The 18,097-nt window shown below is 40.2% G+C and overlaps 1 protein-coding gene across 1 annotated transcript in view; it reads left to right on the top strand.

The window, feature by feature from the left end:
• The first annotated feature begins 9,815 nt into the window (after positions 1-9,815).
• PDCD1LG2 (programmed cell death 1 ligand 2) overlaps positions 9,816-18,097 on the top strand; it is a 50,448-nt gene continuing 42,166 nt past the window's right edge. Inside the window, exons 1-2 of the mRNA XM_007182300.2 lie at positions 9,816-9,891; positions 10,180-10,251. Coding sequence (XP_007182362.2) covers positions 9,816-9,891; positions 10,180-10,251 — 148 coding nt within the window. The remainder of the gene's footprint in view (positions 9,892-10,179; positions 10,252-18,097) is intronic.

Genomic DNA, 18,097 nt, shown 5'->3' with positions numbered 1-18,097 from the left:
TTAACATTCTTGTCTCAAACTATATTTCCAGCCAGGTTATGCTGTTCATTGTCTTCCTTAACATGCCCTGTGTGTTTGCACCTCTAAAACTTTGCTCCTGGGTCATCTGCAGTGCCCTCAAGAGTTGTTCCAACTCTCCAATTTCTCCCAGTGCTTCAAAGACTCATTTCAAATCCCACCCATCTGAGAAGTCTCCCTTCTTCCAGTCAGCTTCCAGGGTTTTGGCATCTTCATGCAAAATATTTTACACCACTTAGTAGTATTTTTCATGTGTATGAGTTTTAAACTTCTGACTATGTTATAATGTCTTTAAGGGCAGGGATCCTTTCTTAGATGAATCCTTCTATTGATTCTCCACAGTCTAATGCAAAGACTTGTAAAAAATGTCAGCTCAGTGTTTATTGACTAAAAAGTTGAGATTCAATTTGAATTTAAGTTAAATTGAAGGCTACAGATTGTCTACCTATGTCTAGATGGTTTAGATATTGAATACTGAAAGATTACTGATCCACCTCTAAAAACAGAGTCACTGTTGTTAAGATTCCCTGAAATCTCAAATGCCTGTAGGAACTGGTAGACAGTAAAATGTGTGATAATACAATAGGGAGTAGCAGGGCCTGGGGCAAACTCTGCATTACTTGCCAAAGGCATTCAAATCCAAATTATTTTAAAACATTGCTACTTACAATTCTTGCTTTAGACACTTGGCTTCAAAAACAGTGATTTAGTCAGGTATTTCAATTCAGTTTGTTGTGTATTTATCTAGGTCTTCACAGATACCCAGGGCTGTGCTAGACACTTGGGAAGAGGGAGGAGCAAAATGAGTTAAGACTGGCAATGTTCAGCAGAGAATAAAGTGTTATACAAACATGATCCTTTATGCTGGTTATTATTACACAAAGAAATTATTTGCTAGGATTCTTGAGATATTTCCATAAAGTGCCTGTGCCTTGGTTATTCTAGAGACCAGAGAATTCTGAAAGATTTGTTTCTGTCTTATTTACCTCTGCATACCAGAGCTTGACACACAGAAAATATAGAGTAAATATCTTGAATAAAAGAAAGAAAGAATTAAAAGCTCTGTACATAATTTCAGCACCATAAATTTCATTTCATCTATAAATTCACAAATAGCTTTCAGTAGATAGGTGAAATGGCAAGAAACTGGGCCTGAAGCAACCAGAAAGTGAACCTTTTAGCACCTATAGTAATTTTTGGTTCTCTTGCAAATTTTGCTTGGAAAAGTTTTCCTGCTTACATTTTCTGCTTACAACCTTCTCCTCAGGATTTACAGAAATTTTCTTGATTTTTCTGGAAAGATACGACTTCTTAATACAATTGAATAAATTGATGTTAGTATCTTTTATGGAGAAATAAGCAGAATAAGATCTAAACATCTACTAAGCAGAAAGTTAGACGTAACCTATTAAATACAAGATAGACAAGAAGTACTCTGAAAGGTACAACAGTTCTGCAAACATTTACTTAGGAGGCACAGGGGAGTAGTCGTGAAAGAGGTGGCACTGAGTGACTCTTAAAGACTAGGTAGACTTTACCAGGCGAAACCTTCATGGGTTAGTGAAAGGAGTGGTCATATTAGGAATTCATGGCAATTTTAGACCAAAGATCATCAGTCACCATCCTAAGTAATAATGACAATGAATGTGAAGAACGCTTTGCCATTTACAAAGTATTTTTCACATACCTTGTCCACAGTCATTTCTGTTTACTGCCTGTGGTGTGGTCAAGAGCTTCAGATATTAGAGAACTCGATGATTTCCGATTTCCACCCCTCGCAGTCTCACCATTGCGAAGGTGAGAAGGGCCATTTATGGCTCTTGGACCACAGGAGCATGATCTAATCATTCAGCAAATATTAATGAGGACCGACCATGTATTAGGAGCTGTTTGGGGTGCCAGGGATATAGTAAGGAACAAAAACAGACAGAAATTTCTGCCCTTGGGGAGCTTAATCTTCTTTGAACAGGATAGAGAAACAGAGGAAAAAGAGAAGCAGCAACAGAAACAAAAGGAAAAGCAGAAGAAGCAGAAGGAGGAAGAGGAGGAAGAAAAAGAGGAGGGGGAGGGAGGAGAATGTCCACTGAAGCAGGAACCTTCCACTTGACGGTATCCGTAAACTCTTGAAGATTTCTCCAGGTCCACTTCTCCCTAGATGAGGACATAGCTGACCAACCAAACTTCACATTACTTGTCACTGGCTCTGCCACAACCTAGGCAACGAAGGTTATGCAACTCCCTACATTACTTTGTGTTCCTAATAACAAAGTGCCTAAATTATCAAAAGTTTAACTTTATGTCTATGTATACATTCATATATATACACATTTATAAGTTGAAGTTTATTACTTATCTCCATGATATCATTTTAACTCACTTTCTTAAATGCCTTTTAGAGGGGAGGAGTAAAAGACTTTAGCTGGAATAAGGCCATTCTTACATATCTTAACTTTATCTTAAACACTAGTGATCAACTGTTACTGATAGGCCAATAATACTTGTGGTAGTTAGAAATGGAATCACACTTTAATATCAAAAATATTAAAATGTTCACGGTTCATCAAAAATCTTGATATGTTACACACTTGAGTATTACCTAACATGACGAAACAAAATGGTAGAGATTGGTTGTTAGTTGCATAGATGGTACATAGAAGGGACCTTGGAAGTCACCTAGTTCACTCCTTCTTTTGTAGAGAGTGGCGAGTGAGTTCCTAAGGCAGCAGGGGCAGAGCAAAGACTGGAACTCCTGTCTCCTGATGCCTAGCTCAGAGCAGCTGCTTCCACCACACCACCAAGAGAAGCAGCTTTTCTGGTGGCCTGGGTGAGAGCCAAGGGGGCAGCAATTTGAGCAGGACTTTGCACAAATCTAAAAAGAGTAGCTTTCACTTCTTCTCACTCTCAAGCTTGATCATCTCCTGACTGAGAGGGCCCTTCTTGACTCCTGGAGCCACCAGAAAAAGCTCTTGAAGCTTATCCTATGCCATTCTGTTCCATTTTAGGTAATGACTTGCCCTCAACTGCAATACTATGACATGTTCATAGGCAGAATTATCAAGAATTACCCATAAATTCATTAAGAATTATCCAGAAATTAAGAAATTCAGCTAAACTGATCATTTGATTAAAAACTACTTTTTTCCATTCACATTCCAAAGTATTCATTAGAGGCCAGCCTGCCTGATATAAAGATAGCTACAATGAGCACCCTCTGCTTGATGGAAAAGCTAGCAAAACCAAACATGTACATAAGGAATATACAATTAAGATGAAAATGAACAGCTGACCAGGCATAGACAATAAGATATTTATATCCAAAACAAAGGTGAATTTTAAAAGGGGAGGCTAGAGAGAGATGTGGTTGTTTGAACATGTTCATTGTATTGTGGAGAAGAGTCGTCACAATGCTCATTTGGCCAAAGGAGTGCCTTACACATGGACACTCTGTAAATGATGCACTGAGTTAATTAATTTTGGCAATGCACTCCGTAAGTTCTAAGTAAATTCTTTCAGGCCTTGCCTGTCAGAGTATGAAAGAGTTCATACTTCCCCAATATTAAAGGCTTCAAGAACCTGCTCTTTCAGAAAACGTGGTTCTCCTAAGGAACCCAGAGGGCAGAGGTCTTATCCAGATAGCCTAGTCTTTTGAGAGAGGTTGGTGAGGGGCTTGAGATACCTGTGGAGACATTCTTCTGGGAGATAATCTTGCTGTTAAAAAGGGATCACCTTCCACCTCTTGTAGAAACTCTTGCTTCAACATGCACCCTTTGCTTAAACAATACCAGGGATGCCTCCCCACCCCATTAGTGGCCCATTGTGTTGTGAGTGGCTCCATTCGATGGAAAGTTCTTATTTGCGGCCAAAATAAACAACCAAGTTAAGGTTTCTGTTTCTCTGATAGAGTGGAGTCAAGTGGGAGCCAGTGATCTCAGATTCCTGAGTATGATGCTAAATTGTCATGCACGCAAGCACTCATTCACTTGTCCATTTGGCACACGGTTATAAGGACCTAATCAAGTGCAGTCCACTCTCCGTATCTGAAGGGTTCTGCAACCCTACATATATGGCCGACTATATTATGCCATTTTACATGAGGGACTTGAGCATCTGTGGATTTTGGTATCCGCAGAGGATCCTGGAACCAATACCCTGCAGATACCAAGGGATGACTGTACAAAGAGCTCCTATTCTAGCCTGGAAAACAGAAGTGTAATAAATCAGCATACCAGCAATGAGTTAAGTACTTACACTAGAGGTGAGTAGCAGATACAATTGAGGCAGAAGAAATAGACTAAGGCAGTTAGAAAAGACTTATCCACTTCTGTTGAATGCATGAAATGTAAGGCCACTTACGAGTTATTTATGATGCAATACAATTTTTTAAGCTCATGAAGAAATTGAGATAGAAGAAAAATAAGATTAGAAAAAATAAGATGAGATTAGGTGTGAGATTAGACTTCTCAAAGCACCTGTGAGGTCCTAGTCATGGAAAGCACATGTGTTTCTCTGTGGCCAAGGCAGGAGGTGCCAGATCAGGGAAGGTTTTGTAGGCCACACTAAAGGAGAACTTCACCTTGCAAATAGTGGGAGTTGTTGAAGTCTTTTAAGCAGGAGTGACATGGTCAGATTTGATTATTCAGTATTCAAGAGATTGTTCTGCCTGCTAGGTAAAGAGATAGTTCATCCAACAAATATTAACCAAGTGCCTACTTATTGCCAGACTCCGTTCTGGGGCTGAAGGCATAGTAGTAAGCAAACAGACAATGATCGCTGTCCTTTGAGTGATTATATTCTAATGGAAGATGACAGGTAATAATATAATAAACAAGTACACTATATGGTAAGTTAGATGGTAATGAAAGTTTTGGAAAAGAAAGACAGACAAGGAGAATTGGGAATGCTGGAGGGGTGGTGCTGTTGCAGTTTTTTGCATAAGGCAGTCTCACCAGAAAGAGCAAAGAAAGCATCCAGGTGTAGGGACAGGCACACTGGCAGCAGGATCCACGCTTGAAGGGATGGATTTGGGGAAGACACTACACAGGCCTGGAAGTGGGCTTAGGGCCATTTGCGCAGTGAATTCCAGCATCCCAAGGACCCAGATTATAATGGGTAGTGGGGGGAGGTCAAGATATCCAGATGACACCTCTCAACCCAGCAAACACCTCACACTGCAGGGAGGGGCATGGCTACAGTGCGCTCATCTAAAGCATGGCAGGGGGACTCAAGACAGAGGCCCCTATTACCTGGGTTATTGGAGAGACTTAGGAGTTTATTCTCAGTGAAATATTGAGCCATCAAAATGTTTTGAGCAGACCTGCTTTGACTTACATTTTTAAAGAATCACTATGGCTCCTGTGTTGAGAATCAACTGTAGGAAGGCAAGGTTAGAATCACCAAGAGACACAATAATGGCTTAGGTTGATATGGAAGCAGTGAGACATGGTCAGATTCTGGATATATTTGAAAGAAGGGCCTATAGGATGTGTTAATGAATCAGATGCTGGTGAGAGAAGACAGGAGTCAAGGATGACGCCAAGGTTTGTGACGACAAGAGAAGGATGGAGCAGAAGGAAACAAGACTAGGAGGTAAAAATGGCAGTGAGGAGGCTCTGCTATGGTGTAAGGAGAAATGACGAGAAGCTGAATTAAGGTGATGGCAGTAGGGTGTTGGGAACAAGAGGCATCATCCAAGAAGTATCCAAGAAGTAGAATTAATAGGACTGGGGGATGGACTGAATGTGCAAGATGAGCCATGTGTAGGTTTAAGATGACGCCCCCAGGATTCCGGCTTGAAGTAGGAGTTATTATTATTGGCACTTTAGGGAAATGGGACACAAAAAGTTTTCATAAACTGTCTAAGGTCTTAGAGGCTAATAATTTGTAGACTCAGAATTTGAACTCAGATGTGTCTGACATTAGAACCTGAGCTCTTAACCATTGCATGGGGCACTTTATCCCAGGAGAAAGAAGGCTGCTAGTTGGAAAGTACCTTTATGACAGTGTCTGTCTCTCAGTTGACTCAAGGAGACAGTGTGCAAGGAAAGTCCCCTTGGATGGGCAGGGAAGAAGGGGAAGTTAAAACGAGTGATGGGTGAACCAGGAGTCCTTTCTGTTGCCAGAACTGCATGCTGCATGCTATCCTTTTGTACTCTAGGAAAAAAAAAAATGCTGGGCAAGTGCTAGGCTGCAGGTGCAGCTTAAAATGGTATCTTTTCTGGATATATTTGCATTTTCAGTAAGGAAGAGGGTTTTCAAGTCTAGCTAAGGTGTGTCTTGAGCATTTCCTGGTAGAAAGCACTAGATTCTGTTCCTAGTTGTTATCTTCTGTAATATTTCTCTCCCTAAACTAAAAACAAGAATACAGCCCACTGTGGACCTTGCATTCGCTTCTAGCTACTGCCTCATATCTCTGCCCCCTTTTATAGCACTATTCTCTAACAAGTTGCCTATATTCTGTTGTCTCCACTTCCTTATTTCCTATTTTTATCTGTACCAGATCTACTGATACTGTGTTTATCAGGGTCATCCATGACCTTCATACTGCTAAATCCAGTTCTCAGAAACATTTGGCTCAACTGATCACTCCCTCCTTCCAGCAATATGTTTTAAACTCTAGGTTTTATTATTATTTATTACTATTATTTTATTTATTATTATATTTATTATTTTATTATTATTTAGGAATGGTGAGGCCAACAGATCAGGAGGTGACTGCCATTGAAAAAATAGTTTGTTATACTCACAGATCCCAAGAGAAAGGGGCATGCCACACCATAGTGGGCCATACAGGCAAATACCAGGGTCACACAGGAGGCAGAGGGAGAGGGGGGAAAGTGGGCAGGAGCGTCTACTGTGGCTTCCACAGGAAGGAATGGGGCTAGTTTGTATAATTTCAGCAGACTCTGGGGGCATGGGGTATCTGGTATCTGGCCCTAGGGTGATTAAGGCAAAGAGATAGTGACCCAGAGAGTGAGAGCCCAATAAAGAGGTGATTGGAGGTAGGGCTCTGGACTGGTTGGTTTGCATATGAAAGGCACACTCAGGTGACAGTTGTTTACTGTCTCTAGGAATTGGCTAATCCTGAGGGGGCAGTCCCTCTAAAGTCAGCAAGATTCCAGATGTCAACGCATCAGAATACAGAAAATAAAAGAGATGGTTAATTTGCCTTTATATCCCTTCTCTCAATCTTCTTTGCTAGTACCCTCCCTCTCAAAGACCCATAAATGTTGGAATGCCCCATATCTCAGTCCTTTGACACCTTCTCTTCTCTATCTCTCTTTAGGTGATACCATGCAGCACCATGGCTTTAAGTAACACTTATGCATGGATGACTCCCAAATTTATATCTCTGCCCCAAACTTTGGACCACCAGTTGTCCAACCACCTACTAAACATCTTTACTTGAATGTCTAATAGACATCTCAAACCAAACATATTCCAAATACAATTTTTGATTTCTGCTCCCTAATCTGCTTCATTCTTAGTCTTCTCATTTTTAATAAATAGTATCTCCATTGCCCTAGTGACTCAAGCCCCGAACCTAGAAATTTTCCTGGATCTCTTTACTTTTGCCAAACTACATTTCCAACCTGTCAGCAATTCCCATCAAATCTTCTTGAGAATATAGAAGACTTAAATAAATGGAAAGACATGCCGCATTCATGGATTAGAAGACTTAATATTATAAAGATGGCTATATTCCCCATTGGATCTACAGATTCAGTATAATCCCTATCAGAATTCCAGCTGCTTTTTTTGTGTGGAAATAGACAAGTTGATCCTAAAATTCACATGGAAATACAAGGGAGCAAGAATAGCCACACACACACACACACACACACACACACAAAGTCTTAAGAAAAGAAAAACAAGTTGGAAGATTCACATTTCCCGATTTCAAAACTTACCACAAAGCTTCTGTGTAATCAACAATCTGTGATACTGACATAAGATAGACATATAGTTCAATGGAATAGAATTGAGATTCTAGAACTAAGCCCATACATTTAATGTCAATTGATTTTTGGTGAGGGTGCTATGACAATTCAATGGAGAAGGAATACTCCTTTAAACAAACTATGCAGAGTCAACTGGATGTCCATATGCAAATCAATGAATCTGGAGCCTTACCTCACACCATACACAAAAATTAACTCAAACTTGATCAAAGACCTAAATATAAGAACTAAAGCTATAAAATTCTCAAAAGAAAACATAGACGTAAATCTTTGTGACCTTGGATTAGGCAGTGTTTTCTTAGAGATGACACCTAAAGCACAAGCAATTAAAAGAGAAAACAGATGAACTGGCCTTCATCAAAATTAAATTAATTTGTACTTTATAATTAAAACATTTGTGCTTCAAAGAACACTACCAAGAAACTGAAAATACAATCACAGAATAGGAGAAAGTAATTGCAAATCATATATTTGATAAACAGTTTGGCAGTTTCTCAAAAAGTTAAATATAGAGTTACCATTTAACTGATCAATTCCACTCCTACATATATAATCAAGTGATTTGGAAACATGTCTACACAAAAACTTGTACATGAATGTCATAGTAGCATTACTCATAATAACCAACAAGTGGAAACAACTCACATGTCCATCAACTGATGAATGGATAAGAAAGATGTGATGTGTTCATACAATGGAGTATTATTCAGTCATAGAAAGGAATGAAGTATTGGTAATGTGTTACAATACAGATGAGTTTTGAAAATAATATGCTCAGTGAAAGAAGCTATACACAAAAGACCACAAGACCATATTGTATGATTCCATTTATATAAAATATCCAGAATAAGCAAATTGATAGAGACAGAAAGGAGATGAGTGAATGCCAGGGACTGGAGGGAGAGGGAAGAAGAATTGGGGGGTTTCTGCTAATGGGTATTGGGTTCCTTTTTGCAGTGATGAAAATGATCCAAAATTAGACAGTGGTGTGGGTTGCACAATTCTGTAGAATATACTAAAAACCACTGAATCATCTGTGTCTTAAATATATATGTATACACACACACATAATCCTCTATTGTATGTCAATTATACTCCAATAAAGATATTAAAAATTTTAATAAATTTAAGGGACCAATTTTAATACATTTAAAAAATGTATAAATATAAAAAACCTTCAACAGACCCCTTCTCACCTCCACTAGCCCCACCACTCTGGTCCAAACTATTATCATCTCTGCGAAAACATTTCTCACTGATCTTTCTGCTTTCAATCTTGCCCATCCCACTCTCCTTCACAGCGGTAGTCTATTGTCTACACTAAAACTGAATCCTCTTTTAAAAATGTAAATGTGATCATGTCATTCTCCTGATCCAAATCCTCCACTGGCTTTCCATTGTACTCAGAGCAGCTCTGCTTTTACCTGATTTAGATGTATGGCTCCAATTGATTCCCCTTGAAGAAATGGTTCCATGGCTAATAAAATTTTGAAAGCCTCTTTGAGGACAAAAAAAGCTGACAGTGGTATACGCTGTCCCTTTTGCCTTCAACCGTGAGAAGTCCTTGGGTGGGAAAGTTTGTGAGCAAAAGTGGAAGCACGAGAGGTGAAGCAGGACTAAGTTTTGGCACCCACTCAGTTGAGTCTGCAGTTCTCTGCAATCCCTGTCTGCACCTCTTATAACAGGTAGTTCAAGTGATGGGCACACTGGATCACAGCACTCTAAAGAGCTTGACAACTTTACCTGCTCAGTCAACTAGCAAGTATTTATTGAGAATCCAGCTCTGTTCTATTGAGCACTGAGTGTCCAACTCACAGAGTTCCAGCCCAGCTGGAAAAGATGATGTGCATTATTCATCTGATGAACAAGACTGGTTTTCAAGGGCCTACACTGAAACTATGGAAGAAACAGAGAGGTACAGATAACCAGCTGTGTGGGTAACTCATGAGCACTGGTTCATATGAGCTTCTAATTTGGATCGATAAAGGGTGCCTCGCTTCTTCTTACCCCATCTCTCCTCTCCTTTAGGCAATCACCCTTTAACTTCTCTTCCCAGCTCTGCTCCACCATGGTCCGCTGCCTCCCCAAAAGATTTGTTTACCAGTCATTTCCGTGTTTTCAGAAGTGAGCAAGTGACCAAATCATGAGACCCAGAAAAAAAAAATCTGCAGAAGGCTCTGAGACTTTCAATTGTCTGTTTCAGATCCGGTACAGAACATGTTCCTCCTCCTGCTAATAATTTTGAGCCTCAGAATGCTGCTTCATCAGACAGCAGGTAAGAAAGGTCAAAGTGAGGGGCCTGAGAAAGAGGAACAGGTGATGACTCCTAGCTGAAGCCAAGGATGAGAATGTAGTCCTTGAGCTGAAGGCTTTCTTTGAGAGGAAGTGTGATTACCAGCTATTATAAGCACAGCCAAAAGAATGGTGCCCAGGGTGGCATGTGCATACCTATGTCCCTGTCTTACAGAAACAGGGACTAAGAATATTGGTTCATCTATCCCCACTTTCCAGTAAAGGTAGTAACAAGAAGACAGGACCATTCAGACCATGCACCTCGGAACTGACACAAGAGGGCATGGGTTGAGTGTCCTGAAAGGTGAGATGCCAAGAAGCTGTCCTTTTTTCTTCTGTCAGGGACAGTGAGGAGACAAAGGTCAGGGGGACACCTCCTCTTTTAAAAAGCAACAGTAGCAGCCATTGGTCATTCACACATTAATGTGGATTACTTGAATTGGAAACTCAGAGTCTTCCTTGCATCTAAATGAATAATGAACCTTAAAGCTATGCCTTTGGATTTTGAAGAAAGATATTCTACTGGAGGGTGTGGGTAGCAAGGAGGAAAGCAGTTTCAGAGTTTTGCTTTCCTGGGGAAGGTAGTTTAGACTATTCACGTATGTAGTCAGGACCATGAGTGCATTATAGTGGGTGAACGCCAGTAGGTAAGAGAGGAGGACAGAGGTGGACAAAGGGGATTAGGTCCTCTATGATAACAGCACCGATCCCATGGGAAGTCATCCAACATTCTGCCTTTCATTGAGAAAGAATGCCTTCTTTGGCACTGATAACTTTTTGAAGAGCTTTTCCCTCCCTTCCAGGTGATCCCAGTCACGTTCCTCCCCCTCCCTTAGGCTGCTCAGCCTGGTCTGGCACTAGAGACACTGACTTGGGGCCATCCTTGGAGAACACCCCAATATTCTGCTTACTCCAGCCCTGCCTTTGCAGTGGCAGCTAAAGGAACACTTGATATTTCCTTTTTAAGAGACCCTGCCCTGCTGGGATTTTTAGAGACAGGCAAAATTAACTCTTTCCTTACTTGAATGCTCTGTGGATGCTCTACCATGTTATCTATAAAATAATTTAAAGATTGAAGTGAAAAGCTATTGGAAAATATTTTCATTTCACTTTTTAAATATTTATTTTTAAATTGACATACAGTAAAATTTTACTCTTTTTTATAAAAGCGTCTATGAGTTTTGACAAACGCATAGTCATATAGCCACCACCACAATCAAGATCCTGAACAGTTCTTTCACCAAACAAAACCCTCCCCCAACTTTTAAGCCCAGGTACTCACCGATCTATTCTCTATCCCGTCGTTGTAACTTTTCCAGAGTGTCATATAAATGGGATCATTTATTAGATATTCTTTTTGTCTGGCTTCTTTCGCTTAGCATAATGCATTTGAAATTTTTTCATATTGTTATATGAATCAATAGTTCATTCCTTTTTGTTGTTGAGTAGTATTACTCTGTATGTACATACCACATTTTGTTTATTCATTTCCCACTTGAGGGACTTTTGGGTTGTTTCCTATTTTTGGCAATTATAAATAAAGTTGCTATAAACATTTGTATATAGGTTTTTGTGGAAGCATAGGTTTTCATTTCACTTAGGTGAATACCTAGGAGTGGGATTGCTGAGTCATATGGTAAGTACATATTTAACTTTATAAGAAACCATCAAACTGTTCTTAGAATCTGTACTGTTTTTGCATTCCCTCCAGCAAAGTATGAGAATTCCAACTGTTCCACATCCTTGACAGCCCTTGGTATTGACATTGTCATTTTTCTTTTTTAAGTCATTCTAGTAGGTGTATAGAAGTTTCTCACTGTGGTTTAATTTGCGTTTCCCTAGTACCTAGTGAGGATAAACATATTTTCATGTGCCTATTGCCCATTCATATATCTTCTTAGGTGAAGGGCATATCAAATCATTTGACCGTTATTAATTGGGTTATTTTCTTATTGTTCAGTTTTGAGAGTTCTTTATATATTCTGGATACAAATTCTTTATCAGATATGTGATATACAAATATTTTCTCCCAGTCTGTAGCTCATCTTCTCATTCTCTTTTTTTTTGGCTGTGTTGGGTCTTAGTTGTGGCAACAGGATCTTCGTTGAGGCATGTGGGATCTTTTGTTGTGGGGAGTGGGCTTCTCTCTAGCTGTGGCACACAGGCTCTAGGGCGCGTGGGCTCTGTAGTTTGCGGCATGCAGGCTCTTTCATTGAGGCACGTGAGCTCAGTAGTTATGGTGCGCGGGCTCAGTTGCCCCAAGGCATGTGGGATCTTAGTTTCCCAACCAGGGATCGAACCCTCGTCCCCTGCATTGGAAGACGGGTTCTTTACCACTGGATCACCAGGGAAGTCCCTCTCATTCTCTTAACAGTGTCTTTTGCAGAGGAAAGATTTTAATTTTGGAGATATCCAATTTATCAAATTTTTTCTTTGATGGACTGTCATATCTAATAACTCTTTGCCTAACCCAAGACCTGAAAGATTTTCTTCTATGTTTTCTTCTAAATATTTTATAGTTGTACATGTTACATTTAGGTTGACCATCCATCTTGAGTTGATTTTTGTATAGTATGAAGTATAGTTTGGAGCTTTTTTTTTTTTTTTTGCATGTGGTTGCTCCAGCCCCGTTTGTTCATTTACTGAAAAGACTATGTTTTCTCCGTTGATTGCCTTTGCACCTTTGTAAAAAATCAATTGGCCATATTTGTGTGGGTCTTTTTCTGGACCCTCTGTTCTGTTCTATTGATCTATCTGTATATCCTTTCACTTATATCACTCACTCTTTTATTACTGTAGTGTTGTAGTTCAATTTTTTTCTTATATTTTCATTTCAAAACCTAAGGACATCTTGTTACCCAGACACATTTAAGGGGAAATATTTATTTTTGTACTTTGTCATGTCTTGAAGGAAAAAGTAACCCCAGTCTTATGTCTTTCATTGATGTTTCCTTCTTTCTTCATCTACCAGAGAAGAATAAAACCCAGGAAGCACATGACCAGGGTGATGCTTGAGGTCACTCTAGGGCAGGGACCACACCCTGGGTCACTCCACTTAGCCTATAGCTGACCTCCAAAACTATATATGCTGACCCCTGAGGTATAGAAAGCAGAAGAATCAGGTTGGGGAAGGGATTTCTAATAGACAAGATGTCTCATGCAGCATTCCTGCTAAGAGGAGTGCATGCGTCAAGTGACCAGAGCAGCATCTATTCTAAACCAGGAACTAGAGCTTTCTGAAGGCTGGCTGTGTAAAGCAGTCCCCCCTCCCCTCCCTGCCTACACCCATCCTCGCCTTTCAAATACCTTAAGAAGTCTGTAAACACTTAAGCTTCTGTTGTTAATGGGAAAAAAGGTATAAAATGAGCTTAAAGAGGAAGCTATCTTGGGAGGTAATGCAAATAACTTGTTTTGTGTTTCCTGGAGATATGACAGGTCTGACTCCATTGGTGCCCTGACTGCAAATAAAAGGCGAACTTCCCCCAAGAACTTTAAAAAAGGCTCCAGCATTACTCAAGCCAGCTATTTTAATCTGTCTAAAGAACGTGCATGTATTAATTTTTCATGCTCTGGCCAAGTCCTTTGCCCTTTAATTTAGTCAAGATGACCAAATGAATGTTTTTTTGGCTTAATTTGCAGTTGTGGAAACTTTCCAGTTTTCTCCTTTGATGACATCAGGAGTTCAATGCTAGGTTGAAGTTTAATTTAATAACCATGTGACATATGAAATAGAAAACAAACGTCTTTTCCTTATTATAAAGCTGAAAAGTATATCTATTTCATTCATGTATGTAGTATACACATGCCAGTAGATACATAGTCCTATCCGTTAGAAGTATAAGCTTTCAACACACAGAGATATGAATTTGAATTCCAACTCCATGAGCTCCCACTTTTTTACTTTGGGCGAGTTGTATCATTTCTTTAAGCCTCAGTTTCCCCATCTGTAAAATGGGGGTAGTGACTTCTACCTTGCAGAGTTTTGGGAACATGAAATGGTGATGTACAGTTTAGCCCAGTGTCTGGTTCATTGAGTTTAATAAATGTTATCTATTACTCTACTTCCCAGTCACAGTCCAAATGTAAACCAATGTTACAACTCTGTTTCTCAAATGTCAATGTGCATGTGAATCACCCCAACCTTGTTAAAATGCAGATTCTGCTTCTCTAGGTCCAGGGCATGGGCTGAGATTCTGCATTCCTAACTAGCTCCCAGGGAAAACTGAGGACAACACTTTGGATGGCAGGATGGTAAAAAATGTTTGCAAGTGCAGGTGTTTTATTTGTCCAGCCAATGGTTTCTCAATGCTCCCTGCACATTAGAAGCTCCTAGGGACATTTTTTTTTTAAATTGATGCTGGGCTCACAAAATAATTAGAATTTAATTTTAGAGGATCCAAAGTGGGGTTTGAGCATTAGTGTGTTTTTTTTGTTTGTTTATTTTTTTAATTTTTTTTAAAATTTATTATTTATTTATTATTTTTAGTTTTGGCTGTGTTGGGTCCCCGCCTCCGCGCGAGGGCCTCCCTCAGCTGCGGCCAGCGGTGGCCACTCTTCATCGCGGTGCGCAGGCCTCCCACCATCGCGGCCCCTCCCACTGCGGAGCAGAGGCTCCAGACGCTCAGGCTCAGCAGTTGTGGCCCACGGGCCCAGCCGCTCCGCGGCACGCGGGATCCTCCCAGACCAGGGCCCTGAACGCGCGTCCCCTGCACTGGCAGGCAGACTCCCAACCACTGCACCACCAGGGAAGCCCTAGTGTGTTTTTAAAGCTTCCCAGGTGATCCTTATGATGCAAGGTTGAGGCCCTCTCATTAGTGATTCTAATGTGCAGCCAAGCTCGAGAAAAACCTCTTCAGAGAATTGCTTGCAAGAGTGTTCTGATTTCCTCTGTAATTTACAATAAGTAAGAATATTTTAGTATTGCATTTCCTAAACTCGTCATTTTGTATCAAGCTCAAAGTTATCAAGCTCAAAGCTTTGCATGTCTTAGAAGCTTTAGTTGGGGCAAAATAGACCAACTAACAATCTTCAAGTTATTCTGAGCGACTCAGATATGTGATTCATCTTTGCCAATTGCTCTTTCCTCTTGTGAACATTAGATGGGAAATGTCACCTGCCTGAGAGGTAGCATACTTTATGCTTCCAACCTCTGTATGTACACACACACTGCACAAGGCAGAGGGGAAAAGCAAGCAGAAAATTGATTGTTTTTCAAAGGCCCAGACAGTGAAGAGGGGAGTTCTGCTGTATGCTATGGGGAGTTCCAGAGGAAGTTAGAGGCGTTCCCTCTCTCATGAGAAGAAAGTGTAAGTGTGGTAAATAAATCTGCTAAATAAATTCAATAGAGACTACACCCGAAGTCCTCTGATTCTTGTTAAATCTCAGGCTCAGCAATTAACCTTCCCTGCAAGCCCCATTTCTCTTCCCTGTTTCTTGTTATATCATGTGTAATAAAATAAGAGAAGGAAGTACTATGAGGAGAGTAAAAGTAGTGTAAATTCCTGAACCTGATGCATAGAATATGGTTAATACATATTTGATGAATGAATAAATAAATATTATTCTCCAGGGCAGAGTGGATTTGGTATCAGGCAGCTCTGTTTTAATTATAAGGGGACTTAATAACTCAAGTATTTGGAGATGATTCTAATCATAAAGGAATCTACTTTAAAGAGTATCCTATTATGGAGACTCCGGTGAGAGTTATTACAAGTGTTCAGGGGATTCCACAAAATGGAATCATGCGGGAAATTCGGAAGCACGGCATCTTTTCTCACATGTATCGTCCCAGAGTCTTCTCAACCTGGCCAAGCAAATGCTGAATTGGCATTGTTTTACACAGAAGCACTCACATTATAGCCTGCCCCCACCCCCATCCTGCGCAAAAGAATACCAGGCAGCTGTGAACTCCTTTTTGTATCATAGATCTCTGTCAGAAAGGCACGCTAATGTTCTAGTTGTGGTTAAAACAGGGGTTGGAGGCAAGATATAAGCTCGTCATTCATTTTTGATAAAAACTCAAGTGTGTGCACTACACTCTCTCGTGTGCACTACACTCTCACGTGTGCTGGGTGGTGATTAAGAATGCCAGTTTGTGCAGTTTGGGGCAAGTTGCTGTTTGATGAGAGGAAAGAAAAAGTGAATATGGGGAGGCTCATCCTTTTGTTTTCCCTCTCCCCCTTTTTGTCATTTTATGTTAAACCCTTAACTGGAATTTAGTATGTGTTAGGCACTGGAGACGCCAAAGCAAATTCAACCTGGTCACTGCCTTCAAAGATTTGCAGGATGGTAAGAGGAAAACCTCCAGTCAGAAGAGAATTGTGATGTGAATCATTCAAGCAACAGAAAACCCCCAAACTATTTATACTGTGAAATCTGTTATCCAGGGTGGTCAGAATACCACTTTCTCAAGAATTAAAACATTGTACAAAAGAAAGTTTGCTGACTACCTGCCAAAATAAGACACTTCACATGTGCCATTTTGTCTAGTTTTCCCCACAATGCTGACAGGTAGATGTTATCTTCGACCTTTACAGATAAAGAGGCTGAGACTCACAGAGTTTAAATGGCATGATCAAGATCAAAGGGCTTATAATCCTGATACAGTCAAAATTTGAACCCAGGTCCATCTGTCACTAAATCCCAAGCTCTTTCCATACCACGTTTTATGTGGAAACAACCACTCAAATAGCGTATTCTGAGAAGCCATCCCCAAATATTTGTTAAGTGGATGTTTTGACTGATTAAATGAATGGATTAATGAAGTAAGTTCTACTGAACATAATTTGATCTAATCTTCTGTCACAATTCAGAAGCTACTTCGAGATCTTACACTCAGTCTTAATGACTATCCATTCATTAATAATGGAAACAGCATAATTTTGTACAATTTATCACACTTTATTCATGCATACACTACTTTCATTAGTTTTGCCATGTTTGACTACTCTTTGTGCTATTGTTTTTATAGAATTATCTAAATCAACTGAGCTTTTATTTTTTGAACAAAACAATCTACCCTTGTGGTAAATGGAAAACCAGTATCACTGGTACAGGTAAATAGAGGATATGAGCAAAAATAAATGCAATGAAAGTAAAGTGGTGCTATTAAATTCTACCCAGATAATAATATCTGCCTGAGAGCTTGTTGTTTTATTAAAAGGAAAAATAGGGCTTCCCTGGTGGCGCAGTGGTTAAGAATCCACCTGACAAGGCAGGGGACACGGGTTTGAGCCCTGGCCTGGGAAGATCCTACATGCCGCAGAGTAACTAAGCCCATGGGCCACAACTACTGAGCCTGCGCTCTAGAGCCCGTGAGCCACAACTACTGAGCCCGTGTGCCACAACTACTGAAGCCCATGCACCTAGAGCCCTCGCTCTGCAACAAGAGAAGCCACCGCAATGAGCAGCCCATGCACCGCAACGAAGAATAGCACCCACTCGCCACAACTAGAGGAAGCCCGCGCACAGCAACGAAGACCCAAAGCAGCCAAAAATAAAAAATAAAGAAAGAAAAGAAAAAGAAAAAGAACCATTGTTAGAGATGTGAGAGTCTTGTTGCAAATTATATGTAATTTGAAGGATTGAAATAGAATTGAAGAGGGAATAAATTCCTCTCTGAATAATCCAACTCCCTTTGGGCCTTGATTCTGCCGTATCTAAAATCATTTTGCATACTTCTAGAAGTATGTGCCTCACATTTTGGGAAATACTGTTTCAGAGGCTACAGATTTTGAAGTCAACCATCTGACTAGCTCTGAATTTTAACTTTACTAACTGTACATCCTGGAGCAAACCTCTCTGACCCAGTTTCCTCAACTATAAAACAG

Source organism: Balaenoptera acutorostrata, chromosome 6 (assembly GCF_949987535.1).
Source record: "Balaenoptera acutorostrata chromosome 6, mBalAcu1.1, whole genome shotgun sequence".
NCBI lineage: Eukaryota > Metazoa > Chordata > Mammalia > Artiodactyla > Balaenopteridae > Balaenoptera > Balaenoptera acutorostrata.
This window is presented reverse-complemented; position numbering and strand designations above follow the sequence as displayed.